This window comes from Pneumocystis jirovecii (assembly GCF_001477535.1).
Source record: "Pneumocystis jirovecii RU7 chromosome Unknown supercont1.5, whole genome shotgun sequence".
NCBI lineage: Eukaryota > Fungi > Ascomycota > Pneumocystomycetes > Pneumocystales > Pneumocystaceae > Pneumocystis > Pneumocystis jirovecii.
The window spans coordinates 401,763-417,756 of NW_017264779.1; the positions used below are offsets into that span (position 1 = coordinate 401,763).

A 15,994-nucleotide genomic window follows, 5' to 3' on the forward strand; every position below is an offset into this window, starting at 1 on the left:
TTTAATAAAAATACTATTTAGAAACATGTATATTCACATTTTTAAACAAAATATTCAAAGTTCATAAAAATAAAATTATCTTAAAATAATTTTATGTTATTTTACTATTTAAAAAATACTTTTAAATATCATTGTTATATTAAGATTAAATTTAATTTATATGAATATTTTTATATAAAAAAATTTCAAAAAAGCATGCAATAATTTTATTAGTGAGTCAAAAATTCTCTAATATATATAAATATTAGATTATATTATTAATAAATCAAATTTTTCATTACATATAACTTTTATATATGTTTATAGAAAGTAATTTTAAATAATTAATGTTTTTATATAATATTTTAAATACTTGTTAGATATATATGTTTAAATTTATAATCTAATTTGTTTTGAAAACAATCATCCTCAATAACAACCCTTTTATATGCAAAACTACTTTTGATTTATTACCTTAGTCTATTGAAAATATTTGTAAAATTCGATATTTAATTGAATATTGCTTGTATTTGCTATATTTATAAATATTCAAAAAAAAAGCTATAATTAAATCAGATTTAATTCCATAAACATTTTGATTTCTTAGAACATGAAAATTAACAAATAGTTATATATTTCTAGTAATTACTTTTTTTTTAAAAGAATTCATTAAACTTTATTTTTTTATAAAATTTTATATCTATATATTTAACATCTATACTATATTTTTTAAATATATAACTTAAACACTATTATATTAAAAACACGATATGCTGTTAAAAAACTAACAAATATTCTATCACTAAAACACATTATTCAACTTTTAAATATTTTTCACAAATTTACACACTTATCCCCACAATTCGTATGATGCTCGAGGGCGCAAACATTACATGATCAAAATGTCAAAAATACATCACAAAAAACCATTCACACTATTTCTATAATTTATACCCAATTTTAGAAATTCCAATCCTGCCTTCTAATTTACATTTTCCATAAGCAATACTAATATATTTTGCGTTTACGCACACCGCTTTTTATCTCATCAGTAAATCTCTCCCCAAAATACTTAACCTCCAAAAATACAGCTTTTTTCCAAAATAAATATTCCAAAACATCATTATTATTAAGTCTCATCTTTAATATGTCCCAATTCTCAGATAAGTGCACATATAAATCACGTGACTCTTATCACCCACCTTCAGGACATTTAAAAACACACATATCCGTCATATGTAATTTCTAAATATTATGCACTTTAATTCCCCGTAAACACCTGTATACATTTGCATTACCTCTCCCGTATCTTATGCAGGTGCTCATAACCCATTCTCCACTCATCACAAAAACAAAACCCCACATTAATCTCCATGTCAACAGAGCGTTAATACCACTTAATACTACATTAATACCCACACTAAAATATGTGTTTTTTACACCATAGAAAATACATTTCTGCTGAAAAAGTCAAAACATCCTATTAAACAGTTATTATATACTTTTTTACTGTATTTTATTCTTTGTTTCCCACTATTTTACCACAATATCAACACCTTTCTTTACACTCTAACCCTAACCCTAATACAGAAACCCTGTTCATATGATAGTCGATCCCATTCCAAAATTCCATTTAGGGTTAACATTAACAACAAAAACCCAAAAACCAACCCTGGTGACACACAGGACACACAAAATTAACCAAAAAAGGCAGGAGACTAACCTTAGGAGAGTTTTGAAACAGCAGAAATCCTGACTCAAATGCTTAAAATAAGAATTAAAAAATGAAGAGAAAGATTTAAGAAAAAACAAAGGAGATTTGTGGAAGAAATATAGAGAAATTTAAGGATATTTAAGAAATAAAGAAAAAACAGTGGGTAAGAAAGTGCATATATCAAAGAAAATAAGGGTTAAAAAGGTATTTTAGAGTCTACTGGGAGCAATCGTTGCGTATTCACACGCATACATACAAGGGAGTTGGAAGATTAAAAAAATAAAGTATCAAACAGCACTGGCAGAAGCACATATATAAATAAATTTACGGTTTTAACACGCATATATAGCAAGAATTACGAGGAAAGTAAGTGGAAAAAGACATACGCAATAAAACAGGATGTCACCCAAATTTTTCCAAGATCCTGTGCTTTCCTTAGCATCAAACAGCATTGGAAAGCTTAATACGTTAGATGCAGACAGTTTGTGGTGTATATGGATGGGTATGAGTGTTTTTTGATATACATAAAGGACTTTTATAATGGGAATAGTATTTACAAAATGCGCGGAAAATCTTGAAAATGGACGTAGACTTGAGAATTTATCATGGCGTCTTTGGCGTAGAACGGCATTCTTTCTGCATAACACGCCATCTATGTTGGAAGAGTCAGATCTGCACAAGGAATTACCAAAGTTTATAAAAGACAAAAATTTAGATGTGCCAGAGTTATCAGTGAGTGTAGACTCTGTATCATCAATAGATGAGCATGAAATAAAGGGAAAAATTGCAAATTATCACACGTCTAATGTGCCGGTGCTTTTACCAGCACCATCAAAAAAACAAAATACAATACGGTGTGTTTCACCGAACCAATTTCAAAAAATTATTACAAATTTGATGCCTTTTAATATTGAGGTTGGGAAAGGGAAAAATGTGGACAATAAGGGAATACTAACGTCGCATTTATATGAAAAAAACACTTCAGAAACACCTAAAGAGAATCAAGTACATTCTAGCATATCGAATGATTTGCAGCAGGAATATTCTTGTCAGGTATCTTTATTATCTTCAAGCATAGATACTTCATTTTCTACAGAAGCGGAACCACCACAGTTAAGCAAAAAGCATTCAAAATCAGCAAAAATTGTTAATACCTCAAAACCTTATGTAAATAGAATTTCCAACAATACTATCCAGCATCATCATACGCAAATACAGGAGCCATCTGAAAAGCCTGATAAAATGTTTTTCATTCAAGAAACATTGCCAGTTGAGTCATTTATAGAAGATGTATCAAAAAGTGAGTTTAAATCGATTAAACTGAAGCAATCATCTCATCAGCCAGCTAAATCGGAGAAGCATATTTCATTTCGGAAGTTAACGATTGCACCATCTGAATTATCAAAAAATGAACTATCTGATTGTAATTCCTACAATTCATTAGATGATAATGATTGGGATTCTGTTTATGATTCTAGCGATTTTTCGAGTACGAATGAAAAGCCTATATTTCAAAAAATAAGTACATGTTCATCTCAACCACAGCTTCAGTCTCGTAGATCATTATTATCATGTATGTTGCAAAGTAAATCGGGCAAAACTTTAGCAAATTCAGGCTCTAAATCATCACCAGCTATTGCATTATCACAGGCTTCTGCTTCTCCTGTAATTCCTAAACAAACAACATATAATCAACATCCTATTATGGATCATGTTTCAAACACATCTTTTAATGTCATATCTCCTAATGTCATATCTCCTCAAATGATACGTAGAAATATGTTTGCTACTGAATTGTCAGAAAGTCTTTGCAGAAATTTATTATGGGAGCGTCAGCAGAGATCAGCAGCCATATTTAATACGTTAAAATATCATAATACTGTGCATGACACAGCTAATGTAGACAGATTATCGGTTCAAACTCGTAAAGAAGGCTATGATTTTTTTGATGATACAGATTATGGTTATCACGCTGCTGGATGGTGAAAAATATTTTGCAAATTGTGTATATTTAAGTCATTAAATGCTGTATTTTGATAAAAATACAAACTATATATTCAAGATACATGACACTAGACACATTTAATTATTTTTGGGATTTTTGTTGCGTTAGTTCAAACACTTCAATTTGTATAACTAGACCTAGTATGGCATCAGTCTGAATCAAGTTGATTTTGTAGCACTATTATCAACTTAAAGAGTCTTTATGTAAGTTTTATTCTAGTTTACATTCATGTATTATTATGGTGAATTGTAGTTTTAAAATTTTCAACGCGGCTTCATATATTGTTTATATATGTTTATATGTTTTGTAAAACATTATTAAATACATTTAATCATGAATATTATTCAGAATCATCACTTTTGTAAGAAACTAAACCTTGAGGCCCATCGGATTTATGGTTAGTCATTAAAAGCATTTGTTTAAGATTATTTGCATTCAATTTTATATGATTGTGTTCAGTACTATTATTTTGAAATATAAAAGGGTCTTTTTTAATTCGTGTGTTTATTTTTAGTTGTCTAACAATATTCTGCTTATCTGAAGTATGATGAATAGAAACGGGAGAGGCTTTTGGTGCAAAAAAAGGTAAAGAATGTATTTCCTTTTTTGTTGTTTCAATCAAATTTTTCTCTTGAGATTTAAAATCCACAAGTTTGGCACGTAAATAATCTTGAGGATCTTCTTTAGCCAATTTAATTGAAAGAGAATTAAGTCTTCGAAATTCCTCATCTTTTTCTTTTTCCATTTTTAATATTTTTTTTTCTTCCTAAAATAATTAATAAAAAACATTACTAGGAATTTTTATAACTCTAAATATTTTACGCAAACGTGAAGACACTGTATATGGGTCTGCCCATTGTTTTTCGTTGAGCTTATATAATCGAGATAATAAAGGAACTGATTCTTTAGCTTTATTTATATCGGTTACACTTTTTTCAATCTTATAAAAAGGATCATTTTTCAAATCATCATCTAGATCATCTAGATAACAGTTAAAGTAATACAAATACTTTTTGTTTAAAAACCTTTTGATCGAACAATTCCCACTTCTGATGAATCCCATTCTTCATTTTTCCTTTTTGCACCACTAATTACAATATATTCCGTATTCTAAAAACATTAATGAATAAAATAGCAATTTCCACACACTTTAGGATCTGTTTGGATTTCAAAAAGACCAGAACAAAGGTGACATTTCATTTTAAAACTCCATATTGGCGTACTGTAATAATTTCCAACTCTTTTTTTTTCTGCATTAAATCGTACTCCTTGTCCCACTTTTATACATTAATATACATTAAAAGAATCAATATTTATCTACCATGTGCGTTACATGATTCACACCATATATTATAAGGCAATTCAAAACGCACAATCAAAATTCTATTTTATATAAGAAAAAAACAATAGAAAATAATCAAAGACCCTTTATCAAGCTTCCTAGCCCTATTTCCTAATGCATGAGTACCCTGAAGCTTATTAAGACCTTTTCCTTGTCTCCAGTCATAATCAGGCGGATAATACTGTTAAATTTAGCAAAAAACAATATATTTTAATGAATTTGCCTTATTAAAGCCTAGAAAAAAGCATTAACCAGAGAAAATATAAAAGATTTTAATATATACCTTGCATTTTTTATTCCTAAAAATGCACTTTTCTGCTTATTCTTAAATATTTCAAAAAAACATACGTGGTTCGATTGACTAACCTCCAGAAAATGAATATAAGAATAAATAGTAGAAAAAAACAAGAATTCTGATAATATTTCATATGGAAAATACATCTAAATGTAGTTCCTACCAAAATATTCCCTTTACTCCTCAAAAAAATAAGTTCTTTATGGCACATCGGCAGCCATATGCAAGCCAACATACCGTTGATACTTATGACCCTTTGGAATATTCATTTTCAAGAAGAAAACCTCTAAGATGCACATCACTTCACCATTCTATTCTTTCAAGTTCACCAGAAGGCGGATTAAAGACACCTAAGTCAGCATCAAATAATATATTGGATTCTCCACAAGGATATCAATCCTATATTTATCAGGCACAGAATCCTCAGGATGAAACTGCTCATCATGAGGCTGAAAGTAGTTCATCAGATGAAGGAACTAAAATGAACCATACCCAGGCAAATTCTGCATGTTCTATAAACCGTACCAAAACAAACTTTTCTAAAACGAATATAAAAGATATCGGCAATTTTGATGAAACGGGTCCTTTGTTCTCTGAAAATTGTGCTTCGAGGTCTTTTAATGAATTTCCAAGTAACTATAGCTTTAAAACCAAGTTTTAAAATAACCTTCAAAGATTTCTCTCAAAAACAATACGATTATAGCGATTTACTTGCACTATCCTCTATTCAGCCTGATCTTGTTAAGCGAATCTCAACAAAAAATATGTTGTTTCTTGTAATTTAACTTATTTTCTAATTATTCATTGATTGCTCTATAGCACAAACCTAAAATGATTCAAAGGATTGCTACAAGTTTACTTGAAGAATCTGCACCTGCTGAATCTGAAATAAGAAACGAGGCACTTCTTTCAAAAATACTTCGCAGATCACGCTACATTGATGATCGTATCGACTTTTATAATGCCACAGGACAAAATGAATCCCAAGATATGGCTACAAATTCATCTTTGACATCGACGCATCATGTCGATTCTTCTTTCAATGTCTCTGATATGCTTTCTACTGAAAAATTACCCTTTACTTGTCGAAAAAATCTTGATATTGACACTGTATTTATCGACACATTTGTCTATCCACTAACTTTTTTTAGGTAAATCATCCTCCATTGTGTTCTCCTCTGATGAATAATTCGTTTCAAGCAGGAAAAACATCTAAAAGAAAAGGTATATTATTTTCTATATATATTTTTCCAATTTTCTCCTAGTCCATTCTGATGAGCGTTTTGAACCATATCCTTCTTTTAAACGAAGAGCTCTTTCTCCTGCACTGTCTACATCCTGTCCCGTGTTTACTACAGGCTGTTCCCCTCTTTCTCCCAATTCTTCTCTTTTTCCTATGCAAGGTTTATTTTTTGTCCTTTTGCTCTCTACTTATTTTTCCAAGATACCAATGAAGGTCTTATGAAGATGAGCTTGCAATAGCTCCGGCTTTTATATTTCCAATAAACTTAGATACTCTTCCTAGCTTTTTAGTTTTCGTTTCTTGGTCCGCGTTATCTAGCTTGTATTATTCAGTCTACATTGTCCAATATGTTTCTTAATTCATATTATTCGATATACATCTTTTAATACACACTTGTGCATCCAATGCATATCCAATGCACATCCAGTGCACATCCAGTGCACTCTTAATCGATATCTTTTAGGCTTTTTAATGTATACCTTATATATATCTGATATAGATATCTAATATACACATCTAATATACACATTGTATACAATATAGATGTGTAATATACATCTAATATACATTCAATACATATTCCTAATCTATATCTAATGCACACATCTGCATCCCGTCTCCCACTCACTGTCTGCTGCTTGTATGCACACTGCATATGCACTGCACTCATGCATACAGAGTAGATTTCTATATATATCTCACTAGACTCACTGTTTTGTGCACTCTGCTCTCTACACTTATTTACCTATTCTGTACATACACTCTACATATATTCTGTATACATTCTATACACATTCCAGAGATGCATTTTATACATGTAATCTATAGCTATACTCTGTATACATACTCTGGATGCATTCTATACACCCTACCCATCCTATATACATACTTTATATTCTACACATTCTATACACTCTATATACATATTCTCTATACACACATGCTCTGGAGATGCTTACACATTCTATCGATCCACATATTGTCTACACACCTGTATTCCGCACACCCTTTCCTCTGCCTAGAGTCTTATCAGTGCACTTATCGTCGAGGGTGTCCACTCCCCACCTGTGTGCACTGTTATCTGTAGATATCTATACACCGTATGTATTATATATACCCTATAGACACTCTACAGATACTCTATAGACACTATGGACACTATAGACACTATAGACACTAGACACTCTATCTACTGGCTATACATAGAATACATTGTAGACTGCATGCGTAGCAACACTGCACTTGCACTGTATACACGCTGTGCGTTATGTACACATTATATACGCTGTATACAAGTATGCATTGTGCATGCTGTGTGCTCTCTGCGCGTTGTATGCGCTATGCATGCTGCACAGTATGTGCACTGTGTGCGCATCTGCGGTGCATACACTCGCTGATGCCGCCAAGCGCAGCCTGGTGTCCCTAGAGCCCTAGCAACACATCCCTAGCAACAGGCAACCTCAGCCACCTGTCCTGCGCATATATGCGCACTCTGAACACCTGCATCTCTGGACACCCCTACACTAACTGCACTATGCACGCCGCAACTACACTATATTTGTACACTATACATTATACTATATGCTATATGCTATACACTATACTATATGCTGTACGCTGTACATGCTCTGCACACTGCAGGCATATGCAGACACGTATGCACTCGGCACACCCCGCCGTCAGCACCAGCCGCCAGCATTTGCCACCAGCACTTGTGTGTGCCATACCAATATTATGTATTACACTATACTGCGCTATACTATATATACCACACTATGCTAACACTATATGCTAACCTACAACTAATACTATACTGTATACTATACTATATACTATAGTATATACTGTATAGTATATACTATACAGTATATGTTATACTGTATATACATACTATACATACTGTACTACATACTATACTATACATGCTGTACTATGCATGCCGTATTGTACACACTATATGCCATACCCACTGCACACACGCTGGATGCGGCCTGTAGGTCTGCTGCTGACATAATGCACACCCATGTGCGCACCCCCTACTACCCTGCGCCCGCCTTAGCCCCTTCTAGCCCCGCCCCACACTAGCCCCCTCTCCATGCGCTAGCCGCTCTAGCACCGCCCCTTCCGCCCCTTCCGCCCTAGCCGCTCATGCGCATACACCGCGCATAGACACGCAGTCGCTGCTGCGTCCACTCCCAATCCGCTACGGCTTCCCGATCCGTCCATCCTCCTTCCGAATCCGGCCCCCCTCTCACCCACTTTCCCCTCTGCGCTACTCACCGCGCATCCACCGCCCCCGCTGCGCATCCACACGCATACACTCCGCATACACTCCACATGCACCGCATACACTGCGCATACATTGCGCATATATCCCGCATACACCACGCATACACCCACCACGCATTGCCCACCGCTCTCCTGCTTTCCTGCTTTCCTCTTGTTCGGCCCTTATCGCTTATCCTGCTGCCCCTTCCCACTTCCGCTCCGGTGCGCTTTCGCTAGCCGCACTTATAACCCCGACTATCGTGCCTAAGCTCACCAATGCCGTCTAATCGGCACAGAGTTTAGCTTTGACGCCTCACAAGCTAAGTCCGCGTAGTCCGCGTAAGTTCCACTGCCCTCATCCTCTGCTGACTTCTTCAGTGCCACTTGTAACCACTGCCGAGACCCTCGGCAACCCCTCTGACCCTCTGGATGGCGCCAGGAAAATGGATCCCTCCTCGCCCTCTGACGACTACTATCCTTCGCGCGCTCCCCTCGCTTCCGTAACCTCCACCCTCCCTCCCGTTGCTCCTCCGACTTCCGGTTCTTCTGGCTCCGCTGGCCCCATCGCTCCCGTCGCTACTGCCGCTGTCGGCATTACTGCTGTCTCTGTCCCCGGTATATCAAGCATCTCTGCCGTGCCTGCCCAGTCTTCCGGTCCTCCCGACCAGCGCTGGTCGGCCTATAGCCGCCCGGCCCTCGGAGAGGGCCTTAAACACGGTGCATTCGAGCATGATTCTGGCTCCTTTGCTGGTCTGCCTCCGCTCTCACAGGCCTTCAGTACCTACCCGCAGTACCCGCGCTACGTCGACAGTGCCTATGTGGGCCAGAGCCACGGGACTGGGCGTGGAGCGCCATATGGTGAGTGAGCCGCACACTGACGGTGAGGCTGAGATAGCAGGGGGAGAGGTACACGGATACTTTGCACTGAACCGCGCCAACGAAGACGTCTTCTCAGCACCGCACTATATGAGCCCGCCGCAGACAGGTGCGCCGCCGCTGCCGGCGCTGCCGCCGGTGGCGGGCACGGGGTATCCGGCGGCAGTGGAGACGCGGTTGCCAATGAACGGGCAGGGACAGCGGGCGCCGACATACTCGGCGGTCGGGCCGATCATACCGGATCCACTGTCCACACAACATTTCTGGTCGAATTACACGGTCCACGGGCACACGGTGGCAGAGCGGCAAGCAGGGAACGGGTTTCGGGCAGCGTCACCAGTCGGCATGGCCAGTCAGGCGCCGGCAACGCTGCCGCCAGCAGCGCCAATGACATACAAGGCGCCGGCAAAAGTTAAGCAGATCTACTCGTTTGTACCGCTGCCCGGAGCACAGACACAGAAGCGACCGCGGCGACGGTACGATGAGATTGAGCGGATATACCAGTGCGGGTGGAATGGGTGTGAGAAGGCGTATGGGACGCTGAACCACCTGAACGCACATGTCTTTATGCAAGGACACGGCGAGAAGCGGACGCCAGACGGTAAGGCAAAAAGGGCGGCGGAGAGAGCTAACAGTACAGAGTTCAAGGAAATCCGGGCGCAGTGGCGTGCAAAGAAGAAGGAGGAGGGCAAGAAGAAGCAGGCGGAGGAGCAGGAGGAACAGAAGCAGCGGGCGGCAACGCCGCCGCTGAGAGAGCCGCGCGCAGCGGAAAGCCAGACACACACAGCGAGCATGGGGCAAGTGGTGTATACGCCGCTGCCGAATATGTACCCGTATGGGGGGAATCAGCAAGCACCGCAGGCAGAGCAGGCGCAGCACGCGTACTCGATGCAGACGTACCATGCGTCTATACTGCCGCATCTGAACCAGTACACGGCGCAGCCGCAGGCCTATGCAAGCAGCAGAGAGTACAAGCCGCATACGGAGGAGGAGGACCGGGATGCAGAGGGGGAGCCGGATCCCGAGACCTCTGGATGACGTCTGGATACCTCTAGATACCTCTGGATAGCTTGTGGATAGAATATGAAATGTGGAATGTTGATTGGAGAGCATGGTTTTTTGTTTGAAAAAGCATTGAGATTATACCTATTTATATATTGTGAATATGATATATACTCGGTTTTGTCCTTTGGTATTGTTGGGGAGTTATTTTATATGAAACCAATGTACTTTGTAAATTGAGAGATGTTTGACAATGTCAATTTATTGATAGATAATATTTAAGATTTTGATGAGAGGTACTCTGTTAGATATTCACAAATTTATTATATATATATATTACATAGAGAATTATAAGAATTATAAGAACTGCATTAATTCTAAAGAAATGCTGGCGAAAATAATACATATATTAAATTTAGAATACAGAGGGATCACCATCTCCTAGTAGAGCTCAAAGACGCGTTTGAGCCGGACCATGAGCAGTGTCCTCGGTAATTGCTTGAATGCTTATTGCCGTAATTGATTCTGGACATTTCTACCAAAGCAGAAGGGATTTCCTGCTTAGAATCTCGCAAGACCATCATGAGGTCACGAGCCTGTTTTGCGTTATCTGTGGTGAAAAGAGTTACAGCGGTTCCTTTGGCACCTGCTCGACCTGTACGACCTATTCGATGAACATAGTCTTCCAAACTATTTGGGTAATCGTAATTAATGACCTACGCCAATGTTAACAAAAAGAATCAAGTCAATACCATTCCAAACATATTTAACATCTTTAATATCTAAAACCATATTAGTCATTAAATAAAGCTCAAGTTGCCCCTGTTCACGTTGATCGCTCTCTTAATCTCATGAATACGGTAGATATAAAAAGCCGCAAGCACATGGCCATGCACAGTAACATAACGGATTTTTCGTATAACAGACGATTTATAATCCATCCAATGTTTTTTCTGGGAACAGCCATATTACCCATTAAAACTGAAACAAATTTATGATACTGTGCTTTTAAAACCTACTGTTGTGCGTAATGCATTAATACCCATTAAAACGACACCCAATAATGGCAAACATGAGAAAATTATACGAAAGAGAGAGCAAAATCCCAGCAAAAGGGAAAAAGATAAATTCATACCAATACCGCGTGATGCTACATCAGTTGCAACCATAATAGGAGATTTTCCCGTTTTAAATTCATTCAAAACCCAGTCACGCTCACTCTGTTGTTTATCACCATGAATTGCCAATGCAGGCCATCCATCCTGCCGTAAATACTTCGTAATATCATCTGCAATCTTTTTGGTTGCCACAAAAATCAGTATCCTATTTTCCTTATCCTCCATAGCGTATTCCAAATGCTTAATTAACCTAATTGCCGATAAACTACAAAAATACAAAATAAAGATAACCAACTTTCCACGTTTATCATATTCGGAGCATATTTCAACAATTTGTTTAATATCCATATTAACATTAAGATCCAAAGAGCCAATGTTAACTTGAAGAAAGTTCTTTAAATAATCATGTGCCAGCTTTTGCACATCCTTTGGCCATGTTGCAGACCACATTAGTGTTTGACGATCAGGTCGTATTTGATCTACAATTTTCCGAATTTGAGGCTCAAAACCCATATCAAGCATTCTATCCGCCTCATCTAAAACAAGATATGTAACCCTTCGAAGATTTGTTTTACCGGATTCTAGCATATCAAGAAGACGACCAGGAGTAGCAATACATATTTCAACACCTATCGAAAATATTAACCATTATACAGGAATAAACAAATAAAAACCCGAAGCAAGATCCCGAATCTGAGGACCACGAGGAACACCACCGTAGATGCATGTACTTCTAATTCGAGATGATTTACCGTACTTAGCACATTCGGTCTGAATTTGAACAGCAAGTTCACGAGTAGGTGCAAGTACTAAAACAATAGGGCCATCACCCTTAGACAATAAAGGTTGCGCATTAATATGTACAATAGCAGGAAGACAAAATGCAAGTGTTTTTCCTGATCCTGTTGCTGAAATTCCTACCACATCTCGTCCTGAAAGCGCCTAAATAATCAGAATACAGAAACAAAATATCCATCGAATACCATAGGCCACCCTTGGGACTGGATAGGCGTAGGCGATGCAAAACCCATACGTTTGACCTCATTCATCACATAATTTGGGAATCCTGCTTCCTAAAACGTGTGTTAAAACATTTAATATAAATGTAGAAATAAACATCAAACGAAGGGACCGGCTTAGGGATATTAACTCCTTGAACAGTAACTTGTCCTTTTCTCCGAAATTCTTCTACTTGTTGTTCTGTCATTTTTTCAACATTTGGATGAGGTTTATAAAAATTCTTTTCAAATTTCGGTAAAGAACTTAAATCTTTTCAAAGTTAAGTATTATTGCATCAGATCTTATACACATCATACCCCAATGTGGTTTTTTTAACTTTTCATCAAATCTTGATCGTCTACCAAAATTTTTGTTTTCTTCACCACGTCTATCATAACTATTGCCACGATATAATCGCTCAGAACTATTTGAGGGCCTATAACCCCTATCATACGTATTTCTACATTTTTATCAATCCATTTTCTTTCTTTCTCGTCTATAGATTACATTGACCCATATTCATAGTTATTTGCGCTATTATAACCATTCATACGATTTTCTCCATAAAATGTGTTATGATTACTATATTCCATTGAACAGTCTTCAAAAACGTTAATATAGACAATAATTCAGCACAAAAAACAAATATTTTACACTCATTCAGCTAATGGAAAAAATTTGTGATGAAATGATTTGCGAAAGAAAAATGAGTTAAATAACAAAAATATCAAACAATAAAAAAGTAAAGAAAAAGAATTAAATATGAATATATTTTTCATAAATTCAAAAAAATATATGAGCAAGTATAATTTATATGTGATTTATATATATTTTATATATACATTTTGAAAATTAAAAAATAAAAAATAGTCAAAAAATGAACAAAAATGATATATATATATTATGTTCTTTATTTAATATCGTTATAAATTTTTCTGTAATTATATTTGTATTTTTCTAAATAGAATAGGTTTTTTAACTGAAAATATGTAAGAATGATAAATTAATAAATTTAAGATAAAAAAATATATAAAAAAATAAAAAAAGGAAAAATAGTTTAAAACAAAAAAAAATTGTATGTATATAAAAATACATATTTTAACTGTTTTTAATTTATATTTTTTTTTATTAAAAATAAATTTGTTTTATAAATAATCACTTGTAAATATATAAAAAAACAAAGATTACGAAAAAATGCTGTTAACTAAAAATATTGAATACAGAATTTACACAAAATTTATATATTCATTTTAATCGTATATATTTAAATGTTTAAAACATAGCACTAAACAATCAATAAATTAAAAGATATAAAAAAACCATATAATCATACAAAATTAGAAAATACTATTATTTTTGTAAAGTTGTATTTAATAAAAATAACAAAAAACAAAATTCAGTATATTTTTCATCCAAATCAAATATAGAAAATAATTAACTAAAAAAAAACGAAAATACTTTTTATAAAATGAACATATCATAAATTTTATTATATTATAAAATAATCAATTCTTCTAAAAAGTTTTTAATAAAAACTACACAAAATATTATTCGTAACATCTTTACGTTGAGGAATTAAAAGATATGAAATTTAAATTTTCTTAATTTAAATAATAAAAAACATTACTCGAAGAATGAAATAATGAATGCAGTAGTCCCTGGTATTCACTTAAGAGATTTTTCAAAAGTTCTTCTTTGTCTCTCAAAAATTGGTGATGAATTATCTATTGAAACTCGAAAAAACAAGGTAAAAAAATCTATATAATACTACATAAATAATATAATGAATAGGTACTTTTATCGTCTTTGAATATTTCAAAATCAGCATTTGGCCTTATTACTCTTGATTGTTCAAAATTTTTTGAAAAATATGAATATCTTCCATATGAGTCATCTGAAACATCAAAAAATAGTCAAGCATTGAAGTGTAAAGTACAAATACGAGTATGAAATTCCGATATATACCTTAAAATAACAGAATATTTAGCTACTTCTTGCAATATTTAAGCATCGCAACTTGGAAAATAAAGATACTAAAAGCGTTTCCGTTCAAAAATGTGAATTAAAATTAATACCTCCAAACAATTTAGAAGTAGAGTGTCGTTTTATTATACGGTTTTTATGTAAACATAGTATGCTGTAATTGTTTGAAAACCAAATCTCAATTTAACAGATGTATTAAAAACATACAAAATAACTTATGAACAATCTCAAGCAATGCATGCAGTATGTAACAAGTCTTCATGTAAAAATAGTTGGAAAATAAATTCACGAATATTCAAAGAACATTTAGATCATTTTTCAGCACGTGCAGAAGAACTTACTTTAATGACACAAAATGATAAACTACTTTTAACGAGTTTTACTGAAGGAATAATTCATAATAAAGGTATCTATTTATATCAAAAAATTAAAAAAAGAAATAACCTTTTATAGAGATTTTAAAACAACCAATACAAACGGCAATTTTGTTAGATAAAAGAGATTTCGAAGAAATAAATTTTGAAGAACAATCAATCATAACATTTCCTCTTAAAGAATTTAAGGTATGTAAGTAATTTAGGAGACTAAATTTTAAATGAAAGGCTATTGTAATTCTTGGAGACTCAATGAGTACAATATTAAACGCTTATTTCAACACTGGAGGTGAACCTATTTTATTTGAATTCGAAAAAGACGCTCTTTCAATTCGATTCATTCTCGCAACAACATCTGAAAATATACAAGAAAATCCATCAACATTTAACTGGAATAAACCCGTTAATTCAAATAATTCTGATCAGCACTCACAAAACTATACTCAAGTAAATGACATACAGCTTTCTAAAAATGAAAATATTTTAAACAATGAAACAAACAATAATGTAGAAAACTATAAAAATAATACATATAATCATAAAAAATTTGAGGATTCAACTCCAGAAGTAAGAAACACATGACAAACTAATATATTTAATCTATTTAGAATATTTTAAATATAAACAACATAATTGAAAATAACGAAAATTCTGAATATAAATTCAAAAATATCCATTTTAGCGAAAAAATAGAAAAAGATAATGCAGATTCATTAATGGAAGAAATAAATTCTGATGATGAAGAAGTAGGACCTACACAACAACTAAGCATTAAAGGTATATTCGATTAAAATAT

At 34.8% G+C, this 15,994-nt stretch overlaps 9 protein-coding genes across 9 annotated transcripts; 4 read left to right on the forward strand and 5 right to left on the reverse strand.

The window, feature by feature from the left end:
- Nucleotides 1-217: 217 nt before the first annotated feature.
- T551_01350 (uncharacterized protein) lies at nucleotides 218-1,119 on the reverse strand (the record flags this gene model as incomplete). Its single annotated transcript, XM_018373613.1, is given in 9 exon segments — nucleotides 218-228; nucleotides 353-420; nucleotides 440-453; nucleotides 629-653; nucleotides 745-752; nucleotides 765-781; nucleotides 907-914; nucleotides 934-958; nucleotides 1,008-1,119. The coding sequence occupies 9 exon segments, from the start codon at nucleotides 1,117-1,119 to the stop codon at nucleotides 218-220; spliced, it is 288 nt and encodes a 95-aa protein (XP_018230268.1).
- A 54-nt stretch (nucleotides 1,120-1,173) lies between these two features.
- Nucleotides 1,174-1,625, reverse strand: T551_01351 (uncharacterized protein; the record flags this gene model as incomplete). The annotated part of the gene is made up of 4 exons (XM_018373614.1): nucleotides 1,174-1,224; nucleotides 1,267-1,399; nucleotides 1,434-1,459; nucleotides 1,560-1,625. 4 exons carry the CDS (start codon nucleotides 1,623-1,625, stop codon nucleotides 1,174-1,176), a joined length of 276 nt encoding a protein of 91 aa, XP_018230269.1.
- A 467-nt stretch (nucleotides 1,626-2,092) lies between these two features.
- T551_01352 (uncharacterized protein) lies at nucleotides 2,093-3,679 on the forward strand (the record flags this gene model as incomplete). The annotated part of the gene is made up of 2 exons (XM_018373615.1): nucleotides 2,093-2,195; nucleotides 2,244-3,679. The coding sequence occupies 2 exons, from the start codon at nucleotides 2,093-2,095 to the stop codon at nucleotides 3,677-3,679; spliced, it is 1,539 nt and encodes a 512-aa protein (XP_018230270.1).
- A 359-nt stretch (nucleotides 3,680-4,038) lies between these two features.
- Nucleotides 4,039-5,330, reverse strand: T551_01353 (uncharacterized protein; the record flags this gene model as incomplete). The annotated part of the gene is made up of 8 exons (XM_018373616.1): nucleotides 4,039-4,464; nucleotides 4,507-4,679; nucleotides 4,724-4,808; nucleotides 4,848-4,975; nucleotides 5,020-5,081; nucleotides 5,124-5,221; nucleotides 5,243-5,274; nucleotides 5,324-5,330. The coding sequence occupies 8 exons, from the start codon at nucleotides 5,328-5,330 to the stop codon at nucleotides 4,039-4,041; spliced, it is 1,011 nt and encodes a 336-aa protein (XP_018230271.1).
- A 138-nt stretch (nucleotides 5,331-5,468) lies between these two features.
- On the forward strand, nucleotides 5,469-6,817 carry T551_01354 (uncharacterized protein; the record flags this gene model as incomplete). Its single annotated transcript, XM_018373617.1, has 6 exons — nucleotides 5,469-5,967; nucleotides 6,011-6,111; nucleotides 6,155-6,445; nucleotides 6,487-6,559; nucleotides 6,601-6,738; nucleotides 6,780-6,817. The coding sequence occupies 6 exons, from the start codon at nucleotides 5,469-5,471 to the stop codon at nucleotides 6,815-6,817; spliced, it is 1,140 nt and encodes a 379-aa protein (XP_018230272.1).
- Nucleotides 6,818-7,916: 1,099 nt separating this feature from the next.
- T551_01355 (uncharacterized protein) lies at nucleotides 7,917-9,474 on the reverse strand (the record flags this gene model as incomplete). Its single annotated transcript, XM_018373618.1, has 6 exons — nucleotides 7,917-8,000; nucleotides 8,038-8,110; nucleotides 8,855-9,010; nucleotides 9,059-9,079; nucleotides 9,121-9,308; nucleotides 9,352-9,474. 6 exons carry the CDS (start codon nucleotides 9,472-9,474, stop codon nucleotides 7,917-7,919), a joined length of 645 nt encoding a protein of 214 aa, XP_018230273.1.
- Nucleotides 9,475-9,701: 227 nt separating this feature from the next.
- T551_01356 (uncharacterized protein) lies at nucleotides 9,702-10,760 on the forward strand (the record flags this gene model as incomplete). Its single annotated transcript, XM_018373619.1, has 1 exon — nucleotides 9,702-10,760. The coding sequence occupies one exon, from the start codon at nucleotides 9,702-9,704 to the stop codon at nucleotides 10,758-10,760; it is 1,059 nt and encodes a 352-aa protein (XP_018230274.1).
- A 395-nt stretch (nucleotides 10,761-11,155) lies between these two features.
- T551_01357 (DEAD-box ATP-dependent RNA helicase DBP2) lies at nucleotides 11,156-13,434 on the reverse strand (the record flags this gene model as incomplete). Its single annotated transcript, XM_018373620.1, has 9 exons — nucleotides 11,156-11,440; nucleotides 11,487-11,506; nucleotides 11,860-12,092; nucleotides 12,138-12,471; nucleotides 12,517-12,784; nucleotides 12,826-12,915; nucleotides 12,960-13,111; nucleotides 13,159-13,301; nucleotides 13,349-13,434. 9 exons carry the CDS (start codon nucleotides 13,432-13,434, stop codon nucleotides 11,156-11,158), a joined length of 1,611 nt encoding a protein of 536 aa, XP_018230275.1.
- Nucleotides 13,435-14,483: 1,049 nt separating this feature from the next.
- On the forward strand, nucleotides 14,484-15,989 carry T551_01358 (uncharacterized protein; the record flags this gene model as incomplete). The annotated part of the gene is made up of 7 exons (XM_018373621.1): nucleotides 14,484-14,588; nucleotides 14,633-14,785; nucleotides 14,829-14,973; nucleotides 15,015-15,230; nucleotides 15,278-15,387; nucleotides 15,427-15,765; nucleotides 15,807-15,989. The coding sequence occupies 7 exons, from the start codon at nucleotides 14,484-14,486 to the stop codon at nucleotides 15,987-15,989; spliced, it is 1,251 nt and encodes a 416-aa protein (XP_018230276.1).
- Between the last annotated feature and the right edge of the window lie 5 nt (nucleotides 15,990-15,994).